This window comes from Panthera tigris, chromosome D1 (assembly GCF_018350195.1).
Source record: "Panthera tigris isolate Pti1 chromosome D1, P.tigris_Pti1_mat1.1, whole genome shotgun sequence".
Classification (NCBI taxonomy): domain Eukaryota; kingdom Metazoa; phylum Chordata; class Mammalia; order Carnivora; family Felidae; genus Panthera; species Panthera tigris.
The window spans coordinates 107,123,801-107,149,152 of record NC_056669.1 but is presented as its reverse complement, the minus strand read 5'-3'; the positions used below and the strand labels follow the sequence as shown (position 1 = coordinate 107,149,152).

The 25,352-nt window shown below is 60.4% G+C and overlaps 1 protein-coding gene across 3 annotated transcripts; it reads left to right on the top strand.

The window, feature by feature from the left end:
• The first annotated feature begins 242 nt into the window (after positions 1-242).
• On the top strand, positions 243-18,576 carry CDC42BPG (CDC42 binding protein kinase gamma). Of its 3 annotated transcripts, none has more exons than XM_042958333.1 (37): positions 243-488; positions 3,139-3,230; positions 3,312-3,395; positions 3,757-3,852; positions 4,183-4,331; positions 4,889-4,982; positions 5,192-5,392; positions 5,529-5,777; positions 6,213-6,292; positions 7,120-7,217; positions 7,306-7,386; positions 7,678-7,775; positions 7,868-8,047; positions 8,342-8,434; positions 8,579-8,700; positions 8,777-8,849; positions 9,057-9,163; positions 9,251-9,365; positions 9,619-9,767; positions 9,860-9,948; positions 10,259-10,311; positions 10,397-10,495; positions 10,590-10,649; positions 10,944-11,049; positions 11,336-11,469; positions 11,553-11,692; positions 11,792-11,873; positions 12,553-12,769; positions 13,588-13,650; positions 13,764-14,363; positions 15,456-15,553; positions 15,636-15,720; positions 15,850-15,970; positions 16,108-16,225; positions 16,401-16,524; positions 16,646-16,731; positions 17,759-18,576. In XM_042958333.1, the coding sequence occupies exons 1-37, from the start codon at positions 329-331 to the stop codon at positions 17,813-17,815; spliced, it is 4,653 nt and encodes a 1,550-aa protein (XP_042814267.1). In that variant the 5' UTR covers positions 243-328; the 3' UTR covers positions 17,816-18,576. The 3 variants fall into 3 exon arrangements, with proteins under 3 accessions (XP_042814267.1, XP_042814266.1, XP_042814268.1); XM_042958332.1 differs by having other exon boundaries at positions 16,398-16,524; XM_042958334.1 differs by lacking the exon at positions 3,139-3,230 and having other exon boundaries at positions 414-488.
• Positions 18,577-25,352: the final 6,776 nt, after the last annotated feature.

Below are 25,352 nucleotides of genomic sequence, written 5' to 3'. Positions count from 1 at the left end.
TTTACTCTTCGGGACCCGCCCCCCCACTTCCTGGCCGAGGGTTTGGCCCGCCCCCGCGCGCCTCCGCCCTCCCACCTTCACTTCCAGTCGCGTCTCCCATTGGCCGGCGCTCACCTGCCCGTCCGTCGGGGGGCGGGGCAGAGGGCGGGGCGCGACGCCCAGGTGTGGGCGCGCAGGAGGCCGCGAAGGAAGGTGACAGCGGGGAGGGCGGGAGGGGTGGGGGGAGGCCGCGCTAACGACCCGCGGACGGACGGACGGACGGACGGACCGACGGGCCGGCATGCGGGCGGCCCGGCTCTAGCCCGGGTGTGGGGCTCCGGCTGCAGCTATGGAGCGGCGGCTGCGCGCGCTGGAGCAGCTGGCGCGGGGTGAGGCCGGCGGTGGCCCCGGGCTCGACGGCCTCCTGGATCTGCTGCTGGGGCTGCACCACGAGCTCAGCAGCGCCCCCCTCCGGCGGGAGCGCAACGTGGCGCAGTTCCTGAGCTGGGGTGAGTGGCCCGGGCTGGACCGAGGTGGGGTGGTCCGGGGGACACCGCGCCGGGACCCTCTCCCACCCCCGCCCCCCGCGCCCTTCGCCCCCAGACCCTCCCGCAGGGAGCTTCACCCCCACGGGTTCCCCGCGCAGAGCCCGCACCGGCCCCGACACGTGCCACCGGCCCCTTTGGGCCCTCCCAGCTAGCTGCGCACCTTCCCCTCGCTCAGATTCACGCACACTCCTTCCCACTGACAGAGCCTGGCGTGTGTGCACAACACACGACTTACACGGACACACACAAACTTGGTCCCAAGTATAGACCCCAGACATGTGCTGCAGAGTCGCGTCAGGGACTCCTGGCTCACATGTCATATACCTCATGACCCTTGAGAACAAACAGTCACACACGCAGAGCCTTGTGTGTGTCACCCACCGACACGCATGCTTCCTCAGTCTCCCACGTACCACACAGACACACGCAGATACATACAGCTCAAGGAGAGATCCAGGGAGCCCCCACTTCACCCGGAAGACCACCGGAGCCACACTGGCCATTGCATTATACACTTGCCTGCCTCCACTCACAGATCCGTAGGCACTGCCCGCGTGGCAGACGTTCCCACAAACACACACTTCTATGTCTCCGCATGCAAGACCACCCCAAACTGGGCACCGGCACCAACCTCAGCCCCTTTGTCGGTGCGAGTCGCTGGCCAGGCTTCCTGAGGTCTATTTCCCAAAGCCGGGGGAGGGGGGGGCCGGCTGGGGGTGGGTCTGCACCCCTTCCGGGTTGACTCATCCGAGTCGCCGGAAGTGGTGACCTGGAGTAAACCTCAACCCAATGTGGGCACCCTCACCAGCCCCAGGCCTCCCTGGTTATGCCTGGCCAAGCCCGCGGAGGAGGGCTGACGGGCCTGGCCTGGAGAGCCGGGTGAGGCAGGTGTTTGCCCAGTGGGTGACGAGCATCCCCAGAACTCCTTAGCTCTGGGCAGGTGCAAGGCCTGGCCTCGGCATGGTCGGGGGCCCGTGAGACATGCCGGTGAGCTGGCCCCCAGCCCAGCCCTCTCCTCCAGGGTGAGGGCAGCCAGGAAGCCCCTGCCTCTGGTGCCTGCCACTGTCCCCGGGGACTTCTGCACCTTATCTTATTCATGTGTATCTGACAGTGTTGTCATCACCCGCTGTGACGCCTACGCGCGCGTGCGTGTGTGTATGTGTGTGTGTTTGCACACACATGTGCTCCTCCCTGCCTGCCTCTGGCATCCCTGCCTGGGACCCCAGCATGGGGGCCTGTCTGTTGACATCTCCCGAGGTAACTGGCAGGGCGGTGACTCACTCTGCCCCTGCTCCAACTTGTCCCTGCTCCTGCCCAGAGCCCCCATTCCCTGCGGCAAGGCGAGGGGACTGGGCAGCCTGTCCCGGGAGCCTGGGTCCTCCTGACTCTAGGCCCCAGGTTTTGGTTCCCGTCTGGCGGATTGGGAGCCACCCTGGCCTCAGTTCCCCCCTGGAGCCCGCGGTTGCTGCTCCCCAGCTGCACACACAGACCTGGGAAAGAGACAATTAATTTGTCACGAGGTTTCCACACCACCCCTGCTGCGGGGGTTCTGCCTGATAAACCTGTGGAGCAGCTCTCTGTCCCACCCACAGACCCGCCCAGCTGGCAGGGAGTTTACCTGCTGGCAGGGGGAAACTGAGGCGGAGAGCCAGTCTGCGGCTACCCCCGCCCCCCCTACCGGTCACTCTTGCTTCCCTAAGTTTCCAGACTCCAGTTCCCTCCCCCAGGCCTGTGGCTTCTCCAGGCCTGGAAAAGGCCTGGGACTGGCTGGAGATGCCTCTAAAGGGAGTATCAGGGACTGTGAGAAGAAGAGCTTCTTGGCCAGGTGAAGGCCAAGTCCAGAGAGGGAGGCAGGGCCTAGAGTTGTTGGGCTAGTCAGGCCTGGAGGAGATCTCGAGTGTTTACCCCTTCAGGTGCCAGCGTCAGGCGCCAGGGAAAGGTTTTTTGGCTCTGTTCTTGAGTCTTGTGAGAAGCTAGGCAGACCTATTTATGCCTCCAGACTGAGAAAGCCCCACACAGGGAACCCAAAGTGTGTTCTCCCAGGGCCCTGCAGCACCATATCTGACCTGTCCTCTGGGGCTGCCCCAGGCCTCACTCCCAGCCAGGTACCTCTGTGCCTACAGGGTCCCAAGACCAGGGCTCACAGCTCCCCAGTGGCAGAGAAGCCTCTCTGGGGACAAGGAATGTTGCCCGTCCAGTTTCCCAAGACAGGCCCAGGCCTGGTCCTGATAGGCGCCAGGAACTGGGAGCCGAGGGTGGGAATGGTATCCCCTTCCTCCCCAGGGTGACCTGGTCAGCCAGTATCCACCTGCAGGCAGGGAGGGATTACCAGTTCCATGGGCCCCTGGGATGAGGCCGCCTAGAGTCTGGGGACAGGGGTTCAGGGAACCGTTGATTTGGGGAGGCCTGGGGGCCAGGTGGTCAGCAAAGCCCGGACCCCCACCTTCCACACTTCCTACTCATGACCGAGTGGGCTGCAGCCCCTCTCAGCCCCTTGGCCAGAGGCCGCCCCTGCCCCCGGTGGGGGTTGCGGCTCCCGCTTTTCCCCAGGTAAGAGAGGGAACTGGGGCCTCCCTGTAGGTTCCCTGAGCCCCACTCTGTGTCCCCTCAGCCGGCCCCTTCGTAACGAAGGTGAAAGAGCTGAGGCTACAGAGAGATGACTTTGAGATCTTGAAGGTGATCGGTCGAGGGGCCTTCGGGGAGGTGAGCAAAAGGCACGGGGTAGGTGGGAGGAGGGGGTTCGCACCCAGGCAGAGCTGACCCCGGTGCCCCCTGTGGCCTCAGGTCGCCGTGGTGAGGCAGAGGGACAGTGGGCAGATTTTTGCCATGAAGATGCTGCACAAGTGGGAGATGCTGAAGAGGGCCGAGGTCAGTGTGGGGTCCGATGGGACTTGCACACCCTACGAGTGGGTGGGGGGGGAGGGTGTGCTGCCAGTGGGGCGTGCAGGGCATGCTGGGGAAGGGGCCGGCCTGGCCCCCGGGACGGGAGAGGATCCAACCACCAGCCTCCCCTGTTGCTTCCCCACAACAAGCCTTTCTTAGAAGCTACTGTAGTTCCCATTTTCCTTACCGTAACACTGAGGCCCGGAGCCATAAAGCACAGGCCGTGGCTCACCCGGGCAACTTCTATCCAAGCTCCTAGACTTACCTAGTCTTCCTCCACCCCCTGAGCTGGTGAGGAGGGCTTCCTGCGCTCTGATCCCACCCCCGCTCCCCAAACCTGCTGCAGACTGCCTGTTTCCGGGAAGAGCGGGACGTTCTGGTGAAGGGGGACAGCCGCTGGGTGACCACTCTGCATTATGCCTTCCAAGACGAGGAATACCTGGTGAGGATACTCAGCGAGGGTGGGGCTGTTGCCCGGGGACAAAGGAGGAGGGCCTTGGGTGCCAGGGGAGCTGGGTCCAAGGAGAGAGAGACCCTTCCTACAGGGACCAAGAGGCTTCCACTGGCCACCCCTTGCTGGGCCCGGAGCCCCTGCCTGAGCTCTGCTGGGAGCCAGCTGCCCTAGAGCTGCTTGCTGGGAGATGGTCTTGCCTTCCCAGAACCCCTCGGGACCACGAGGAGGTGGGTGGGAGGCAGGGCCCTGGGGCAGATGCCCCCCACCCTCCTCCCTGTCTGATTCTTGCCCCCCCCACGCCCCCCCAATCCCATCCAGTACCTGGTGATGGACTACTATGCCGGTGGGGACCTCCTCACTCTTTTGAGCCGCTTTGAGGACCGCCTTCCGCCCGAGCTGGCCCAGTTCTACCTGGCTGAGATGGTGCTGGCCATCCACTCTCTGCACCAGCTGGGCTACGTGCACAGGTGAGGCCCCCGAAGCCCCTGCTGCCCCGACCAGCCCCTGGGGAAAGCTCTAGAGACAGCTGAGAGTTGTTGAGCACACTCACCAAGCCCTATGCTGGGTGCTTCATGTGCACGATGCCTTTGAATCCTCAGGCCAAAAACCTCACGTGATGGGCACTGCTCTTGTCCCCACTTTACAGATGAGAAAGTCAGGGTTAGCACAGGTAAGCACCTGGCTTGAGGTGACCCAGCCGGTGGGCGCCCGGGTCGTGGTTTGCACCAGGCAAGTCTGACTCCTGTGTCCCCCACGACATACGCTGCTGCCTCCGTGGCTCATCCTTATGGGTCCCTTTTCTCCACTAACCACCTTTTTCCCTCTTGGCACCCAGGAGGCCTGGCCACCAGCCTTCCCCCTCCCATGTACATGCACACACACTGGTCTTGTGGACTCGCAGGAACCCGTGTGACAATATACACGCTGGTGTGTGCATGCGCCCATGCACTCATACCCCGGAATGTGCCAGAACACACATCTACACACACAGGTCAAGCCCCGCTCTCTCCCTGTGCTCCCTCAGGGATGTCAAGCCGGACAATGTCCTGCTGGACATGAACGGGCACATCCGCTTGGCTGACTTCGGCTCCTGTCTACGTCTCAACAACAATGGCATGGTAAGACCCCAGAGCAAGGGCTGGGGACACCCGGCCTGGAGAGTTCCCAGGGCTGGAAGGAAGAAGGCCTGGGTCTAGGCCCCAAGTGGGGTCACCGGGCCAGCTAAGCCTTAGAGAGTTGGGGTGTCAGGCCCAGGCTTGGGCCTGTGGTGAGGGGCCGTCAGCTCTAGCCAAGCCCAAGGTTGTTCTCGTGGCCCCCCCACTCCTAGGTGGATTCGTCAGTGGCAGTAGGGACACCAGACTACATCTCCCCCGAGATCCTGCAAGCCATGGAGGAGGGCAAGGGCCACTATGGCCCACAGTGCGACTGGTGGTCACTGGGAGTCTGTGCCTATGAGCTGCTCTTCGGGGAGACGCCCTTCTATGCTGAATCCCTGGTGGAAACCTACGGCAAGATCATGAACCATGAGGTCTGGCCGCCAGGCTCCGGGGTTCTGGGAGGGCAGCAGAGTCCTGAGTCCGCGCGGTTGGTATGCCCGCAGGTGGGGGTGGGATCCTGTACACCCACCTGCACCCCTCCACCCCACCCCCACCCCCCACCTACAGGACCACCTGCAGTTTCCCGCGGATGCACCTGACGTGCCGGCCAGCGCCCAAGACCTGATCCGCCAATTGCTGTGCCGCCAGGAGGAGCGCCTGGGCCGCGGGGGGCTGGATGACTTCCGGAACCACCCCTTCTTTGAAGGCGTGGACTGGGAGCGGCTGGCAACCAGCACTGCCCCCTACATCCCTGAGCTTCGCGGGCCTGTGGACACCTCCAACTTCGATGTGGACGATGACACTCTCAACCATCCAGTGAGTTTGGGCCCCGCTGCAGGAGGAAAACTGCCTGCCCCTTGCTGGCTGTGGGAAACCCCCAGAGGTTCTCCAGAGCGGTTGCTGGGCCTAGGATGACGCCTTCACACCCCAGAGGCTCATGGGAATTGTGGTTCACCTGGGCCAGTTCACCTCTTCGGAGGTGGGTTGTGACAGGTGAAGGTCGTTTGACCTCGAGTGTCATTCTGTGAGCCAGAAGTCTTCCAAGGAGACTCCTGGAAGCACCTGGGAGGCCATGGCTGCAAGGGCTCATGGGAGTCGTAGTCTGTTTAGGTGGGGGCCGCGTCACCCACCTCGGTTCCATTCTCAGCAGGAAGAGGTTGGCACCCCCAGTCCCGGGGAGTCTCCTGGGTCTTGAGCCTCAGCCAGGAGCTATGCCTGTTGAGTCTGACGCTCCTTCCCCTCCTTCTGCAGGGGACCCTGCCCCCACCCTCCCACGGGGCCTTCTCGGGCCACCACCTGCCATTTGTGGGTTTCACCTACACTTCGGGCAGGTGAGTCTAGTCCTCGCGTACCTAGTAGGAGGCTGGGGGCTGCCTGGCCTGGAACCTTGGGCGGGTAGCCCACTGGGACCCTGGGAAAGGGGCTGAATGGCCTGCCTGTTGCCTGGATGTGACAGGTGCTCAGGAAATGTGCTCTGAGTCCTCAGGAAGACAGCCCCTGTGTCCTGAAATTGTGGCGAAGCCATGCCTATGCCCCTGTGGGACCTGTCCTGCATTTGGCTCTTAGAGTACCCTCTACAGCAGGCTGAGAGCATCATGAACTTGGAACCAGAGGCCTGGAGTTGAAAGGGCCCCTCCCAGCCCCCCAGCCACACTCTATGCCTCTGTAAAATGGGTGGGATGATCTAGTTCCATTTGAGGGGCTGGCCTGAGACCGCAGCGAGGTCTTAGGTGAGGAGGTGTTCTGAGGTGGAAGCAAATGTGTCTTGACCTGCACTCTGAGCACCCACCGTGTGCCAGGCACGGGGGCAGCTGGCCCAAATCGCTAAGTTCTCTTCACTGTCCTTGGAAGAGGGCCTGTTATCACCTCCGATTTCCTGTGAGGAAACTGAGGCTCAGATATGTCAGGTTCACACAGCTTAGAAGGGCCAGGGCTTGAACCTAGGTCTGGGGGGGCCTTGGGGCGCTGCCCACAGGTATTCCGGGGGCAGGGCCTGGTCCGGTTCGTTTCTTCCACCACAGAGCCCAGGGCTGGGTACAAAGCTGGGGCACGGTGGGTGTTTCTTGGATGAATGAATGACCGACGCAGGAGGACGGAGGAGCCTTCGGGGGGCGGGGGGTGGGGTTTCCGCCAACATGTGTGGCCCTGCTCTCCCCAGTCCGGGCCCTGAGAGCAGCTCTGAGCAGCTGCCTGCCCTAGAGCGGAAGCTCCGTTGTCTGGAGCAGGAGAAGACGGAGCTGAGCCGGAAGCTCCAAGGTACCGGGGAACCAGCTGGAGCAGGGTGGGGTGGGTCTGACCCAGGACTAGCTACTCACCTATGGGTGCCCCCCCATCCCGCCCGCAGAGGCCCTGCAGGTGTCCTCAGACCATCGGGAGCTGGAGCGGCTACAGAAGGAAGTGCAGACTCTGCGGCACAGGCTGTCAGGTACCCGGCCCCCCACGCCACCCCATCTCCCCCCCCCCCCCGCCCCCTCCCCCCAGAGGCTGAGCTGCTTTCCCAGCACACCTGTATCCAACCCGGGTTCCAGTCCTGGCCCTACTCCGTGGATGAGGTGTGATCTTAGGGAAGCACCTTAAACTCTCCGAGCCTGCACGTAGAAAGTGAGCCAAGGAGACCCGCTCCCCGGGCTGTGGTGAGGGCTCTGGGAGATGCCGCACGCGGAGTGCCTGGCTGAGGCCGTCAGTGCACGTGGGCCTCAGTGACAATTCCTGGCAGAGACGCCGAGGGGCAGCAAGGCCTCCTTATCCCAGACGGACGGTGGTAGCCCAGGCCGGGACTCGGACCTACGGCGGGAGAGAGACCGGCTCCTCCGGGTGAGGGCCTGGTGGGGTGGCTGAGCGGCCCAGGGCTCCACGGTGAGGAGGTCCGTGCCCTGACGCCAGGCCTTGCCCTCCGACCCCCCCAGGAGCTGGCCGAGGCTCAGGCAGGGCTGCAGGCCCAGGCGGGGGAACTATGCAGAGCCCAGGAGCGGCAGGAGGAGCTGCTCCAGAGGCTGCGGGAGGCCCAGGAGAGAGAGGCAGCCACGGCCAGCCAGACCCAGGCTCTGAGCTCCCGGCTGGAGGAAGCCCAGGATACCAGCAGGAGTGTGAGTGATGGGGATGGGCGGGGACGGCAGGAGAGCACTGCCCCCTGTGAACTCCAGTGTGGCCGTTGGGGGCCCAGGGAGCCCAGTGCTCAATGCTGGCCACACCACGTGCCTCCGCGCCCCCACTGGGGCTGGCTGAGGCCTGAGTGAGCGGATGACGGTAGGGTGGGCCGGGCCGGAGCTCCCCTGCCTGCGTTCCCGCTGTGCCTGGTGGGGCCCGAGAGTCTGTAGCGAGGCGGGCAGAGGGGTGGGATGGACAAAGTCAGCAGCGGCCCCCTCTGCACCTCGTCACAGCTGCAGGCCCAGGTGGCCACCCTGTGCCGGGAGGTGACACAGCTCCAGAGACAGCGGGAGCGAAGCATTGAGAAGGAATCTTTGCGGGTCAAGGTAGTGAGGTCTCACCCCCCTTCCGAGTGGCGCCTCCCTTGGCCTGACCTCCTCCGGGCTCTCAGGGCCAGGCCTTTGTCCCGGGGGTAGAGTGGGCCACAGCTTCTCAGGCCCCTGCCCTGACCCCTCTCCGTGTCCCTCAAGACCATCCACGCCGCCTCTGAGACCAACGGCACGGGGCTGCCCGAGGGCGCGCCTCAGGAAGCGCAGCTGAGGAAGGAGGTGGCCGCCCTGCGTGTGCAGCTGGAGCAGGCCCGTGGCCACGGGTGAGCCGGGCGGCCCGGGCGGGGCGCGGGACGGGGGCCTGAGCCGGGGGCCGTCCCGTCACTCGCTCTTCCCCAGGCTGAGTGGGAAGGAGGAGGCCCTGTGCCGGCTCCAAGAAGAGAACCAGCGGCTGAGCCTGGAGCAGGAGCGGGTGAGCACGGCAGACGGAGGGCAGACGGACCGACGGGCAGTGGGACGGATGTGGGGAGCCGCCAGGGTCTCCGAGCAGGCTGTGTCCCCAGCCCCGCGGCACCCGCAGGTGGCCGGCGAGCCATGGCGGGTGAACGGGGGCGGACGCGGGCGGGGCTCGGGGGTGCCGGGCCCCCGGGGGCTGACCCATCTTGCTCCCGGGCCCCAGCTGGTAGAGGAGCTGGAGAGGGAGCAGCAGAGCAAGCAGCAGCTGGAGGGTGAACGGAGGCAGACGGAGAGCAACTGGGAGGCCCAGATTGCCGACATCCTCAGCTGGTGGGTGCCCGGGGGCTGGCGGGGAGGGGCTGGGCCCAGGCGGGGCCGAGGGCTCAGGCCGTGACCCGGAGCCCCCTTCCCAACCAGGGTGAACGATGAGAAGGTCTCAAGAGGCTACCTGCAGGCCCTGGCCACCAAGATGGCCGAGGAGCTGGAGTCCCTGCGGAACGTGGGCACCCAGACGCCCCCCACCCGGCCGCTGGTGAGCCCCGGAAGAGCCCCGGGGGAGGGGCTGGCAGCAGCCTCACGTGGCAGGTGGGGACGCTGAGTCCACGGAAGATCAGTGACTCGCCTGAGCTCACAGCTGGGTCGGGGGCCAGTCTAGGATCTTGAGTCTGGCCGGGTGGTGTGGACGGTCTGGCGGGAGAGGCCTCTGAGGCTGCCGAGCGCCCCATCCCCCCCCCCCCCCCCCCCGGACCCGGGGGCATCTCACGCGGGCGCCCCCTGGCCGCCAGGACCACCAGTGGAAGGCACGGCGGCTACAGAAGATGGAGGCGTCGGCCAGGCTGGAGCTGCAGTCGGCGCTGGAGGCCGAGATCCGGGCCAAGCAGAGCCTGCAGGAGCAGCTGACGCAGGTGCAGGAGGCCCAGCGGCAGGCCGACAGGTGAGGCCCGGGCCAGGCGCTGCACGAAGGGGCGTGGGACCCGCGAGGCGGCCCGTGCCAAGCCCTCGACCGGTCCCGTCCCCGCCCCGCAGCCGTCTGCAGGAGGCCGAGCAGCAGAGCCGGGGCCTGCGGCAGGAGCTGGCCGCGCTGCGGGAGGAGCTGCAGGCCCGTGGGCCGGCGGGTAAGTGGCCACCTGCATGCCCGTCCTGGCGCAAGTCCCCCACTCGAGCCTCAGGGTTCCCCAGGGGGTCCCCCGCCAGCCTCACGGGACCGTGGAGACGAGAGTTCTGGACTCTGCCGCTCACCTGGCTCTCTGTCGCCCAGCGCTTACTGAGCACCCGCTGTATGCGTACCCACCGGGGCCTGCTGTCGTTTCTCCATTTTACTGAGGTGGAAACGGAGGCTCCTGCCGGCCCCCAGTTCCCCAGGAACAAGCGTTAGCGCTGGGCCAGGGACCCCCAACCCCGGTGACCCGTGCTCTCTGTTTGCAGACACTAAGCCCTCAAATTCCCTGATTCCCTTCCTGTCCCTCCGGAGCTCAGAGGTAAGAGGGCCTGCAGGGGCTGGTTGGGGGGAGTCCCGGACGGAAGCCAGGGGCCTCGATTTCCACCCTTATCCTCAATCCCCAGAAGGATTCCACCAAGGATCCTGGCATCTCAGGAGAGGCCCTGAGGCCCGGTATGGAGCCCGAGCTGAAGCCAGAGGGCCGCCGCAGCCTGCGTCTGGGGGTGAGGACGGGCGGGAGTCCCGCATTTGGGGGGCCGGGCCCCGCCTTCTGCCTGTGCCCCCCTCACCCGCTTGCTTGCCCCTCCCCCCCCGCAGGCTGTGTTCCCCAGAGCGCCCGCTGCTGTCACCACCCCTACGGAAGTTCCTCCCGCAAAGGTCCGCACCCAGAGGGGCGGGGCGGGGTGGGGGTACCCAGCCATTCTGCCGGGTCTCCAAGGACCGGCTTGAGTCCCTCTACGTGCATTAGTCATGGCTGGCAGACCACCCTGGGGACAGCGGCAGTGGCAATGAGTCTGAGTGCTGTGACAGACTCACTGGGGCTGGGTTCACACTGCCACTGGCTCATTCTCTGGTCCCACCTGACACTTCAGGGTGGCCTCGGGGGTTGGATGCAGGGCCCTGGGAGGCCGTGGTCAGGCGTGGGTAACGAGCGTGTCCCCCTGTCCCCAGCCCGGCTCACACTCGCTGCGGCCCCGGAGCTTCCCATCCCCCACCAAGTGTCTCCGCTGCACCTCGCTGATGCTGGGCCTGGGCCGCCAGGGCCTGGGCTGTGACGGTGAGACCCCCCACCCCCACCCCACCCGCACGCCTGCCTCCCATGTGCCAGCGCCCAGTCCCCTGGAGGACGGAATGAATGGCCCGGATCCTGGCACATGCAAGCCTTCCTCTTTGTCTGGGCCTCATCTCCCGTTGCTCAATTTTTGTGGTTTTTTTCTCACTTGACGGGGAATTGGTGACAGTCCAGGAGCCACCACAGCCTCAGGGAGGCGGGAACCCGAGTCCTGGTTCCAGGCTGTCCCCACCCAGCCTCACACCATCTGCCTTTCCTGCTTTCTCCACAGCCTGTGGTTACTTCTGTCACTCGGCCTGTGCCCCCCAGGCCCCGCCCTGCCCCGTGCCCCCTGACCTCCTCCGCACGGCCCTGGGAGTGCACCCCGAAACGGGCACAGGCACGGCCTACGAGGGCTTCCTGTCGGTGAGCTGGGGCTGGGGAGGGGGAGGCTGGCGTGGGCGGGCCGAGAGCCCGGCAGACCCCCCCCATGCCTGCCTTTCCCACAGGTGCCACGGCCCTCGGGGGTCCGGCGGGGCTGGCAGCGGGTGTTCGCCGCCCTCAGTGACTCCCGCCTGCTGCTGTTTGACGCCCCTGATCCACGGCTCAGCCCGGCCAGCGGGGCCCTCCTACAGGCGCTGGATCTGAGGTGGGTGCCAGGCAGTGGCCGGGGACGAGGGATGCGGGTCTGGGGGAGGGAGGCAGCCAGGGGAAATGTGACCTCTGACCAGCTCCATGGACCTCCCAGGGACCCTCAGTTCTCAGCCACCCCCGTCCTGGCCTCTGATGTTATTCATGCCCAGTCCCGGGACCTGCCACGCATCTTTAGGGTGAGTCCGCCTCTGTGTGGCCCTACTGCAGCCCCTTCTTTCTGTCTCCTTCTCCGTGGCTGCCCTCTTCACACACACACATATGCCACCTCCGTCACCTCCGCAGGGACGGCCGTGGCTGCCTCCATCCCACAGCGCGGTGCACTTTCTGCACGCGAAGCTGCCCGATCCCGCTGGCCTAGGGCCCTTCCGTGGCTTCCCATCACCCTCAGGGTGCTCCTGACTGTGGCCTTGAGGCCTCACATTTCTGACCCTGAGCCTCTTTCTGCTCTGGACACGCCTTGCTTTCTCCAGTTCCCAAAGTGCCCTGTAACCACGGCCCCTCACATCCTGTTTCTGCTGTGCAGCCCAGGCCAGCCCCCAAGCTTCTCCCCGACCTGGATCATTCCTGGTGACTCCCCTCATCCCTGGGGCACTGGCAGAAACGTCTCTTCCCCTGGGGGGGCCATCTTTTACTCTTGGCCCGGGTTGGGGATGCCCCGTCCTTCTCCCGCCACGGCACTGGTTCGGGGCCTGTCTGACCACCCTGCTCCGTCTGGCTTATCACCCGCTGTAAGATGGCTCCTAGCGCTGTGCCCAGCAGCTCACGTTGGTGCGAACAAGCATCATCCGGTGGAGAGCAGGAGGGGGATGTCTGGCTCTCGGCCCACAGCCCTCCAGCCTGAGTCCCTGCCCACAGGTGACGGCCTCCCAGCTGACGGTGCCCCCTGCCATGTGCAACGTGTTGCTGCTGGCAGAGAGCGAGGCTGAGCGGGAGCGCTGGCTGCAGGTGCTGGGCGAGCTGCAGCGGCTGCTTCTGGACACGCGGCCAAGGCCTCGGCCTGTGTACACGCTCAAGGAAGCCTATGACAACGGGCTGCCCCTGCTGCCCCACACGCTCTGCGCCGCCATCATCGGTGAGCCACATGCCGAGGGGGGCATCGCCCTGGGCGTGGTTCTGTGGGCAGCCTTAGCTAGGGGGCGGGGGGCTTGGCTTCTGCCACTCCATTTCTCTGTGCCTCAGATTCTGCTTTTTCTAAATAAGTCTTGAGTGAGTTGAAAAGAGCAAAGGCTCTAGCAAGAGACAGAGGAGGGTTCCAGTCCTGGTGCTCTTACCGGCAGCGGGGTGGCCACAGGGAGCCTGGAAGCAGCCGAGCCTCACGCGGTCTCCTCTGGGGAGACCTCCGTGGTGACAGCCGGAGAAGTGAGGGAGCAGTGCCTCCTGGCTTCCCCTGGCAGTGGCCGGAGCCCCGAGCCAGCGCCTGCCCTGGAGAGCTGGGGCCTCCCCCTGCACTCAGAGTGGGAGCCCCAGGAGAGACCGTGTGGCTCCTCAGGTCCTCTGTGTCAGTCGGGAGCTGGGGGGGACGAGGGCATTTATTGAGCAGGGACCGCCGTGAGCCGAACACTCACCCTGCGTTGCTTCAGCCTCAGAGCAGCTCTGGGAGAAAGGAACCATTACTGTCCCCACGTTACGCGAGGAGAAGCCAAGGCTCTGAGCGGTGACACGACTTACCCCGAAGCCCACAACTCAGGGTGGGGGCCTCTCACCTGTGGGCCTTCCCCATTAGAGCCAGCCCAGACTTTGAGAGAGAAGCGGCCAGGGATGCAGGGACAGCGGGATGGCCATCCCTGTGTCCTCAGGAGAAACTGAGGCTCGGCAAGGACAGGCGGACTGCCTGGTCTCCGGCTGCCAGATGACCTCCCCGACCCCTGATTCTCTCCCTCCCTCTACTAGACCAGGAACGGCTTGCTCTGGGCACCGAGGAGGGGCTGTTTGTGATCCACCTGCACAGCAACGGTACGGGCCAGGGTGGACCCGGGTGGGGGTCAGCCCCGGGGGGGGAGAGAGGAGGATGGGCACGGGGCTGTTGTTCACCCTGCTGGTGACGCCCTCCCTCGCCGACCCCGAAGACATCTTCCAGGTGGGCGAGTGCCGGCGGGTGCAGCGGCTGGCCGTGAGCCCCACCGCGGGCCTTCTGGTTGTGCTGTGCGGCCGTGGCCCCAGCGTGCGCCTCTTCGCCCTGGCCAAGCTGGAGAGCGCGGAGGTGGCGGGTGCCAAGATCCCCGAGTCTCGAGGCTGCCAGGTGCTGGCAGCCGGGTGCATCCTGCAGGCCCGCACGCCCGTGCTCTGCGTAGCCGTCAAGCGCCAGGTGCTCTGCTACCAGCTGGGCCCGGGCCCGGGGCCCTGGCAGCGCCGCATCCGTGAGCTTCAGGCACCGGCACCCGTGCAGAGCCTGGGGCTGCTGGGCGACCGGCTGTGCGTGGGAGCAGCCGGGACCTTCGCACTCTACCCACTGCTCAACGAGGCCGCTCCCTTGGCCCTAGGGGCCAGTCTGGTGCCCGAGGAGCTGCCACCATCCCGCGGGGGCCTGGGCGAGGCGCTGGGCGCCGTGGAGCTCAGCCTTAGTGAGTTCCTGCTGCTGTTCGCCACGGCCGGGGTCTACGTGGACAGCGCCGGCCGCAAGTCCCGCGTCCCTGAGTTGCTGTGGCCGGCGGTGCCCACGGGCTGGGGTAAGGCCTGTGGGGGGCCAGCTTGGGCGGGGCCTGGCACCTACGGTGTGTCACACGTGTCAGAGGAAGACAGGGTCCTCCCGCCTGACCACACCCTGCTCTGCCCTCAGTGGATTGAGCCGGATCTTCCTCTCCCATGTCCCTGCTCATGCTCCTCCCCCAGCCTAAACTGTCCTTTTTATACCTGGCAAACTCTTAATCACGTCCAGCGCCAATGCCGCCTCAAGGCCTGGAGTTGGAAGGCTCTCCATAAATGACCACCACGATTTCTGTCATCGTCTTTACTGCTTTCATGCTCCTTACCCCGCCTTCCCCCCCATCCCTGGCCCTTTGTTCCTCTTTGCTCCCCCACCTCTGTGTTCAGACCTCTGCCCTGCTGCTCTTAGCACCTTCCTATAATGACTGGCTTGGTACCGGGGCGGGGGGAGACTGCAGAATGGGCTGGGCCTGGTTTCTTCATCACATCCTGCACCCAACCCCGGGGAAGCACACCCTAGGGGCTACGAATGTTTGGGGGAATGAATGAGTAAATGAACGAACGAACGAACGAACGAACAAGGCAGTGAGGGAAACCAACACATTCACAGGTAACTGGTGTGGTGGCGTGCTGGCAGACGGGGACCGGGCTCCCTTCGTGACCGGCGGCTCTTCTGGCGTTGGGCCTGTGGATTGGGCGTAGCGCAGACGCAGTCTGTGGGAGTGGGAATCAGACTGCCCGGGGCCAGTTCCCAGCTCTCGCTCATCACTGGGTGACCTTGCCCATTACTTAGCTCTGGGGTTACATTCCATCATCTGTAAGTTAGGGATGATGGTCCTACCCGCCCAGAGTTGTTTGAGAAATAAAGGGGAAAAAATACGCCAAGTGGCTACAACTATGCCCGGCATGCGAGTGCTCCGGGACTGTGATCTCTGATTTGTTGCGGAGGTTGGGTGGGGCAACCTGGAGTCTTCAGAAGAAGGTCCTCTGGGTGGGCGTGGAAGTTACTGTGCTGTGGCCGGGCACAGGGTGTTTCCGTGACACGGAGGAGGAAACAAGCCCGCGGAGGTGCCTGACTTGCCAGGGGCTGCACAGCACAGTGTCCTGCCCTGCAGGTTATGCAGCCCCCTACCTGACAGTGTTCGGCGAGAATTCCATCGACGTGTTTGACGTAAGGAAAGCAGAATGGGTCCAGACGGTGCCACTCAAGAAGGTGAGGGCCTGCCCCCATCCCCCGGCCCTGGACTGGGGGTGCAGTCGAGCAGCGCGGCTGACCTCCGTGCCTGCCGCCTCAGGTGCGACCCCTAAACCCAGAGGGCTCCCTGTTCCTCTTTGGCACGGAGAAGGTCCGCCTGACCTACCTCAGGAACCGGCTGGCAGGTAGGAAGTGCGTGGGCACGAGAGTACGGAGTGTGCGCGCGTTCGCGGGTGCATGTGTGACCCTGAGCTCCAGCTGACGGGGACCCTGGGGCCTTGTGAGCACCGTCCGGCTCTCGGCTGCTCCCACAGAGAAGGACGAGTTCGACATCCCCGACCTCACTGACAACAGCCGGCGCCAGCTGTTCCGCACCAAGAGCAAGCGCCACTTCTTCTTCCGCGTGTCGGAGGAGCAGCGGCAGCAGCGGCGCAGGTGCGCGTGCGCGGCGCGCCGGCGGGGCGGGGGCTCGCGAGCTGGGGACGGGGCGAGGCACGGGGGCGTGTCCGTGTCGGGAGAGGGCGGGGGAGGCGTCCCCTTCGCCGCCGCCCCTACTCTCCCTCCGCCCGCAGGGAGTTGCTGAAGGACCCCTTTGTGCGCTCCAAGCTCATCTCGCCGCCCTCCAACTTCAACCACCTGGTGCACGTGGGCCCCACGGACGGGAAGCCCGGCGCCAGGGATCTGCCCCCGGTGAGTTCTCCGGGACCAATCACAAGCGTCCCTGGTGAGGCTCAGCCAATCACCGACCTTTCCGACACGCCTGCCCCAGTCGCAGCCCCCTGCCTCCCTGGGACCCGGGACCTCCGCGCGTCTAGCCTGGGGGGGTCCCCTGCGGTCGCAGCCCTTCGGTACTGTCCCCCAGCAGGCTCCAGGAGGGAAGGGCCGAGGTACCCGCGGCTCCGGCCCGCAGCGTCCCCACAGCTTCTCGGAGGCCTCGAGGCGGCCAGCCTCCGTGGGCAGCGACGGGCTCCCTGGAGACGCGGACGCCGGTAAGGACAGCCCCGCTGCTTCCATTGCCTCGATTTCCCTCCCCAAAGTTTACATCCCCTTTGGACGCCTCAAATCTGACCTTGGATTTTTGTCCCCTTCCTCATCCTGCTCCTGGAGCAGTGAAGAGGAAGCCTTGGACCTCTCTGTCCAGTGAGTCCGTGTCCTGCTCCCAGGGATCTCTGAGCCCCGCAGACTCCCTGATTCAGGTGAGCCGGTGGGGGCTTTTCCCTCCTCTGTTAAAGGACAGGTAGTCCTGTTCTGTGCTAGGCCCACCTCTGGGAGCTGAAGCCAGAGAACAGGCTGAGCCCATCCCCGCCCTGGATCCTAAGGGAAGCAGACTCGCCCCACAGTGGGGCCCCAACAGAGGCCTAGAGGCAGGTTGGCCTAGGTGGAAATTTTGGCTCTGATGTCCCAGGCACACGTGTGGCCCTGGGCGAGCTGTCCAGCCTCCCTGAGCTTATTTCACCTATAAAATGAGGTTATTATTTCAGATTATTACGTAAGTGATGGCTGTATGCGGTGATGATTACTTCAGCGGGGTGCCTGGCACATGGGGGGAGTGCCACCGAAGGGGAGCTCTTTAGAGGCCCAGCCTGAGGTGGAGGGATCAGAGGAGGGGGGAAGGGGAACAGGGGACAGGGGAAGGAAGACGTAAGAGGAGCGGGGAAGGCTCCCATGCACCCTCCAGCCACATCTCCACCGTCACCCTGGCTTTAGCCACACCAAACCACTCCGATCCCCAGGGACTTGCCATATTCTTCCACACCCTCAGGCTCTTGCCCCTGCCGTCCCCCCTGCTTTGAATGTCCTTCTATTAACATTCAGGCCACCCTCAACGCTCTGTGCTAATACTGTCCCAGGGCCTCCCTAGGGCCTGTGCCCTGCTCCCTCCACCTCTCCGTGTCAGTCCTTCTGTGCTGTGACTTTCTTCTGCATACTAGCCCTCCTCCCCCAACCACGGGCTCCTTGAGACTGAGGTCAAGTTTGTCTTCGCTTAACATAAAGCATGTTTGTTGGTTGATGAAGAATGGAGTAAAGTAAATGAGCAAAGGGACTTCGATTTGGGCTTAAGGGATATTAAGTTGGAGCTCCCCAAGTTCTTCTCATGTAGCTCTACCCCGATCTCATACCTCCTCCAAGGGCCTCCCTGCAGCAGGTGATGGGTCGGGGGGAAGACCTCTGGGAGGCACTGGTCTGGTGAGGAAAGGGTCCTTCCTTCTGTTTCCCCTCCAGGTCTCAGAACGGCCCCGGAGCCTGCCCCCAGCCCCTGAATCAGAGGGTTCCCCCTGACACCCTCTGGCAGGGCCCACCCCAATCCCAGGACTGAGACACATGAGTGAGCAAAGAGCTTGAGGAATGCCATGCTCCGGCTGGCCCGGGATGTGTGGAAATTCGGACTCAGGAAGGGCCTGGGCTGGACAGCGACTCAGAGGCTGGCCTGGGTTCCCAGGACCCAGGAGACCTGACTCTGAGCCATCATCCTGCCTTTCCCCTCTGCTCCCGGCCCCTACCTTTGCTAGCCACTGGGAATAGAATGGCCCCTTTTCTGCCCTGGGGGCCCCTCTGCCCCTGGAGTCCAGGGGTAATTGTGCCAAAGTTCTCCTTCCCAGTGTCAAGCCTCAGGAAGCCTTAAGCAAGAGTCGGGGTGGGGGTGGGTCTCTGGCGGCAATCTGGGGTCTTGGCAAGGCACTGTCCAGCCCCCAGGTGAGGCCGAGGTGGGGCATATCACAGCCTCTGCTCAAGGTTGTGGTAGGAAAGACGGACTCTGATCCAAAGGAAAGGAGGGTGGGGTGCCTGGCCGAGTAGAGCCTGCGACATCTGATCTAGGGGGTGTGAGTTCGAACCCCATGTTGGGTGTAGAGATTACTTAAAAATTTAAAAAAAAAAACAACTTTTTTTTTTTTTTCCAAAGGAAAGAAGGATAGACAAGGAGCAGGGAAGATGTAGGTGAAGGAGGCTGTAGGTGAAGAAAGTGAGAGAAGGAAGTAGAAAAGACAGTGCTAGTGGCTGGCAGGAGGAGGAGGAGGAGAGGGAGGGGGAGGAGGGGGAGGGGGAGGAGCGGGCAGGGGAGGAGCAGTGAAGAGGAGCAGAGAGCGGATGGGAGCTGAGAGAAGAACACTCTGATAGACTGAGGGGCCTTTCTCTCTGGGGAGGAGCTCGGTGGGGTTGGGAACAGAGAGGGGCCCTGTGAGCCAAATGACGTTGCATCTAATCCGCCTGGGGTTGGGGGGGGGGGCGGGCGGGGAGATCATTCCTAGACAGGGACAGGACAGGGAGGGTATTTATAAAGGCTACTTGGTGGGCGATGGCACCTGATGGGGGCCACTGGAGGGTCTCCAGGCACACTCTGGCCCTTCCCAGAAAGGGGGGTGGTCCTTTTCCCCAAAGCCTCCACCACCTGTGTATTAGGGGATCATAGGGGGCATTTTATTATTGATCACAGTCACTATTATTGTTATTATATTACTATTTTTATTAAACGTCCCTCTGCTGACAAGTGGGGGGCAAAATAAGTATTTATCTCCTCAAACGCCATATTCCCGGGAGGGACTGACCCTAATGCTCTGTGAGTCAGTACGAAACCAATAAAGACAACTTTTTAAGCTGCTGGCCTCCATGCCTGGATCTGTTCTGCTGGGGTGCAGAAAATGGGGGGGAATCAGAGACGGAGGGAGCCATGGGGATGTCGGGGGCAGTCAAAGACTGAGTTGTCTTCCCCAGATATTCAGGAATCCTATGACACATGCAAACAGAGTTTAGTAGCAAAGGGGCAGCTTACAAAAGTGTGGCCATGATAATGGAAACCACAGAGGAGTGGCAGGGCCCCCGAGCCCTAGCAGCGGTGGGAAGCTGTTACCACCAGCGGGCCACCTGGCAGGAAGGGGCAGTAGTGTCACCTGACAGGAGCTGTCACCCTCAGTAGAACTCGGCTATGGTTGAGCAGAAAGGCAGCAAGCCCAGGGAATAAACTCCTCGGACCTCGCTCTGCTCCCTCCCTCAGTCTCCTGCCTCCCTTCATCCAAACACCAGCAGCAACCAGAGGACCCTAGAGCTCAGTCACTGCAGCCAGTGGAGGGCAACCTTGGGGGCACAGAGCTGGGCGGAAGGAGATCTGGAGGGCACACTAAGGGTCCCCAGCACCCTGTTGCCCCACCCAGGCTGGGAGGCTTGGGAGGCAAGAGGGGGCCTGGGAGGTGCCTCATTTGGTCTTAAGCTCAAGTGTCCCTCGCTGAGCAGGAGCCAGGCCTTGAGGCTGAGCCGGATGAGGAAGGAAGGTATGGCCTGGGCCCTGGGATCAGGGCAGGCCTGGGCAACTGTTGGCTATGCCCTGAGACTCATGGCCAACCCTAGACTGGGGAAAGGCCCAAGAAGGGGACCCAGCCTCACATCTAGTTGGAGACAGGGGTCGGAGGGAATTCCAACCTTGAGAGTCAGACAGCCCGAGTGCTAGTCTAGCTGTGCATTCATGGACAAGTTACCTGACCTCCCTCAGCTTCAATATTCCCATCTGTAAATGGGGCTCATAAAGCCCACTTCATGGGAGGTCCTGGCAAGATTCTGGCGCAATGAGTGTAAAATGCCTTCAGCCCCCTCAGGAAATGTTTGCTTCTGCCTGTTGCGATGCAGAACCCCAAAGAGAGGGCCCAGGGCAGGGACGCTGAGGGCCCTTGCAAACTAAGGCTCCCAGCCATCTTCTCCAAATTGGGGAAATGACGGCCTCCCAGACACTCAGCAATGATTTAGCCAAAAGATTGTCACATTTTTGAAAAATTAGCTTTCTCCCAGGGTGCCTGACTGGCTCAGGAGGTAGAGCATGTGACTCTTGATCTCGGGGTTGGGAGTTTGAGACCCACGTGGGCATAGAGGTTACTTAAAAAGAAAATCTTTTTTTTTTTTTTAATTTTTTTTTTAACATTTATTTACTTTTGAGACAGAGAGAGACAGGGAGACACAGAATCTGAAACAGGCTCCAGGCTCTGAGCAGTCAGCACAGAGCCCGACGCGGGGCTCGAACTCACGGAGTGTGAGATCATGACCTGAGCCGAAGTCGGCCACTTAACCGACTGAGCCACCCAGGTGCCCCAAGAAAATCTTAAAAAAAAAAAATGGGCTCAGTCAGTTGAGCGTCTCAATTTTGGCTCAGGTCATGATCCCAGGGTCGTGGGATGGAGCCCCGCGTCGGGCTCTGCACCGAGCATTGGAGCCTGCTTGAGATTCTCTGTATCTCTCCCTCTGTCCCTTTCCCCTGCTCACGCTCTCTCTCTCCCTCTCTCTAAAATAAAATTAAAATAATCATGAACAAAAAATAAATAATAAAAATTAATTTTCTCCCCATGTTTTATGTTGACAAATTTCAAACCTACAAGAAGATCAAAAGAATATGAGCCCCTTGGGGCACCTGGGTGGCTCAGGCAGTTGAGTGTCCGACTTCGGCTCAGGTCATGATCTCACAGTCTGTGAGTTCAAGCCCCACGTCGGGCTCTGTGCTGACAGCTCGGAGCCTGGAGCCTGCTTCGGATTCTGTGTCTCCCCCTTTCTCTGCCCCTCCCCTGCTTGTGCTCTGTCTCTCTCTGTCTCAAAAATAAATAAAAACATTACAAAACAAAAAGAATATGAGCCCCTTGTACTCTTCGCCTATACTCACCAATTGTTAGCATTTTGCTGCCTCTGCTTTACCTCCATATCTAACAATATCTACATATATACACGTACATAACGTATTCTGCTACCATTTGAAAGTGAGTTGCAGACGTCTTGAACCTAAATACTTCAGGGACATCTCTTAAAAATAAGGAACCACCAGAAGCCACTGTTACCGTCTCAAGAGTTTTCATATTGATACAATACCATCTAATGACAATCTGTTATGGGATATACTGTGATCCCCCCAGATTCATATGTTGAAGTCCTAACCCCAAATACCTCCATACATGACCTTCCTATGAAATACAGTCATTGAAGATGTAATGAGTTAAAATAGTTCATCAAGGTGGGCACTGATCCGACATTACTGGTATCCTTTAAAAAGAGGGGAGCTTAGGGGCGCCTGAGTGGCTCGGTCGGTTGGGCGTCTGACTTCGGCCCAAGTCATGATCTTGCAGCTCGTGAGTTCGAGCCCCGCATCAGGCTCTGTGCTGACAGCTCAGAGCCTAGAGTCTGCTTTGGATTCTGTGTCTCCCTCTCTCTCTCTCTGCTCCTCCCCCACTCGCACTCTCTCTCTTTCTCTCAAAAAATGAAAAAACGTTAAAAAAACATATTTTTTGAATAATAAAAGGGGGGAAGCTGGGGCTGCCTAGCTGGCTCAGGCAGTAAAGTATGCAATTCTTTTTTTTTTTTTTTAATCTTTACTTTTGAGAGAGAGACAGAGACAGAGAGAGAATGACAGTGTGAGAGAGGGGAGGAACAGAGAGAGAGAGAGGGAGACAGAATCCGAAGCAGGCTCCAGGCTCCGAGCTGTCAGCACAGAGCCTGACATGGGGCTCGAACTCACGGACTGTGAGATCATGACCTGAGCCAAAGTCGGACACTTAACTAAGCCACCCAGGTGCCCCTAGAGTATACAACTCTTGATCTTGGGGTCGTGAATTTGAGCCCAACGTTGAACACAGAGTTTATTTAAAATACAAACTTTTCTAATTAAAAAAGGGGAAGCTTGGACACAGACACACACACACGGGGAGAGGACCACGTGATGATGCAGGCAGAGATCAGGGTGATGTTTCCACAAGCCGAGGACCCCCAAAGGTTGCCAGCAAACCCCCAGCAGCCGGGGAGAGGTCTGGACCGGATTCCCCTCACAGCCTCAGAGGGAAGCAGCCCTGCCCATACCTTGACCTCAGCCGTGCAAACTCCAGAAGGACAGACAAGACATTTCTGTTGTTTAAGCCGCTCGGTTCATGGTACAACCGTGGCATAAATGTTCTTTATGGACTTTTCAAAAAATCGAGGATTTAATTCTGGATCACATGTTGCATTTGGTCGTCCAGGCTCAATTTCCTTTAAGGAGGAGGAGCAACTGGCCGCCTTGTTTTTGTTGCCTCCCTGATATTAACATTCTCTTAAGGGTCCAGGCCAGTTATTTTGTACGACGGCCTGTGATTTCCATCTGTCTGATGGTTCCCCCTGAAATTCATATTTAACTTTTTTGTCAAGAATATTACCTAGATGGGGCACCTGGGAGGCTCGGTCAGTTGAGTGTCCGACTATGGTTCGTGAGTTCGAGCCCCACGTCGGGCTCACTGCTGTCAGTGCAGAGCCCGCTTTGGAGCCTCTGTCCCCCTCGGTCTCTGCCCTCCCCCACCAATTCACGCTCTCTCTCTCTCAAAAATAGAGAATATTTTAAAAAAGAATATTACATAGCTGATGCTATTTTAAATCAATTTTAATTACAATACTTGTTTTTTTTTGGTTTTTTTGTTTTTTTGTTTTTGTAAATTAGAGGTGAGTTCCCTTTTGACTCTCTCCCTTCTCCCCATAAGGTTAGGTTATGGCGATGGGTGCCATATAGATCTGTACATATGTACTGGCAGACATCAAGAGGGACCACCCTCCGCCAGCCTCCTTGCTTCCATCGGTGGAAATCAAGTGAGCGCCTCGGGACCCTTCATGCCCTTGGCAGGAAGCTCTTGCCCTCTGTGCCCTCACGCTCACACCTGGCTCCCTGTCTCACTCCTGCCTCAGGACCATCAGAACACGTCCTGCAATTCCCTCCTCTTAAAGAACAACACCACAAAAGGACCTATTGGGACCTCGTCAAGATAAAAAGCTTCTGCACAGCAAGGGAAACAATCGACAAAACTGAAAGACAACCGACGAATGGGAGAGGATGTTTGCAAACGATATATGGGATAAAGCGTTCGTTGCAAAAAATCTGTAAAGAACTTACCAAACTCCACCCCCGAAAACGATATAATCCAGTGAAGAAAGGGGCAGAAGACATGAATGGACACTTTTCCAAAGAAGACATCCGGATGGCCAACTGACACATGAAAAGATGCTCAACGTCACTCATCATCAGGGAAAGACAAATCAAAACCACATTGAGATACCACATCACGCGGGTCAGAGTGGCTAAAATGAACCACTTAGGAAACAGCAGACGCTGGCGAGGATGCGGAGAAACGGGAACCCTCTTGCACTGTTGGTGGGAATGCAAACTGGTGCGGCCGCTCTGGAAAACAGTGTGGAGGTCCCTCAAAAAATTAAAAATAGAACTACCCTATGACTCGGCAATTGCACTCCTAGGAATTTATCCAGAGGATACAGGAGTGGTGATTCGTAGGGGCACACGTACCCCAATGTTTATAGCAGCGCTTTCAACAATAGCCGACTTCTGGAAAGAGCCCAAATGTCCATCAACTGGTGAATGGGTAAAGATGTGGCATATATATAAAATGGAATACTACTCGGTGATGAAAAATGATGAAATCTTTCCATTTGCGACAACGTGATGGAACTGGAGGGTATCATGCTGAGTGAAGAAAGCCGGTCAGAAAAAAACAGATAACATATGTTTTCACTCATATGTGGAATTTGAGAAACTTAACAGAAGACCATAGGGGAAGGGAAGGAAAAATAAGTTACAAACAGGGAGGGAGGCAAACCATAAAAGGCTCTTAAAGACAGAGAACAGGGACACCTGGGTGGCTCAGTCAGTTAAGCATCCGACTCTTGGTTTCGGCTCAGGTCATGATCTCACGGTCTTGGGGGTTTGAGCCCCGCGTCAGGCTCTGTGCTGACAGCGTGGGGCCTGCTTAGGATTCTCTCTCTCTCCCTCTCTCTCTGCCCCTCCCCCCCCCATGCTGTCTCTGTCTCTCTCAAAACAAATAAACTTTAAAAAAATATTTTAACAGAAAGAGAGAACACACTGAGGGTTGATGGGGGTGGGAGGGTAGGGAAAATGGTGATGGGCACTGAGGAGGACACTTGTGGGGATGAGCGCTGGGTGTTGTACGTAAGTGATGAATCATGGGAATCCACTCCCGAAGCCAAGACTACACTGCCCACCCTGGATGTTAGCTAACTTGACAATAAGTTATTTAAAAAAAAAAAAAATACTGGTTACGTATAACAACGACAACGATGACACAACACCCTCCTTTTACCCCCTTCCCTCCCCACCCCCCCCCGGCTGCCATCTTGTTTTTCTCCTGTCTGTGCCACAAAGCTCCCTGAAAGAGTTGAGGATTGGCACCGTCTCCAATTTCTTTCCTCTCGTTTTTCTTAAGCCCAGTAACTTCAGGCTTTTGCTCCCCAAACTGCTCTTCGTGTGGCCTTCAGGAGTTTGCCCTGAGCCAAATCCAGTCAGTCTTGGCGGGCTCAGCTTGCTGACCTACGAACGGCATCTAACACTGTCAGTCCCTACCTCTGCCTCGGTGCACGCTCTTCTGCACAGCTGCTGGTCTGGTTCGCTTCCTACCTGTCTGGCCAATCTCCTCTGCTGGTTCCTCCTGGTCTCCTAATCTCCATATGACGAAGTATCCCAGAACTCAGTCAGTGGTGACGTCATCCCCAGCCACTCTTGGCCCAGCTCCGCCTAATGTTAACCTCTGCCACAATCGAGACGCATCGATCAAACCTAACTGATAAAAGTCATGAAGGAAGCTATAGACTTTATTTAAAATTTCACCAGTAGGGTTCCCGGGTGCCCCGTTTTGTGTGTGTGTGTGTGTGTTTTTTTAAGTGTTTATTTTGAGAGAGAGAGAGTAGGGGAGGGGCAGAGAACAAGGGAGGGAAGAGAGACTCCCAAGCAGGCTCCAAGCTGTCAGCACAGAGCCCGACGCGGGGCTCGAACTCACAGACCGTGAGATCATGACCCGAGCCGAAG

Excerpts from the sequence above, each read along its gene's own strand:
- CDC42BPG (XM_042958332.1), top strand. The coding sequence starts at position 329 with ATGGAGCGGCGGCTGCGCGCGCTGGAGCAGCTGGCGCGGGGTGAGGCC. Across the intron at positions 9,366-9,618 it reads CGCCCCCCACCCGGCCGCTG|GACCACCAGTGGAAGGCACG; the intron begins GTGAGCCCCGGA and ends CCTGGCCGCCAG. Across the intron at positions 15,971-16,107 it reads CAGCGGCAGCAGCGGCGCAG|GGAGTTGCTGAAGGACCCCT; the intron begins GTGCGCGTGCGC and ends CTCCGCCCGCAG.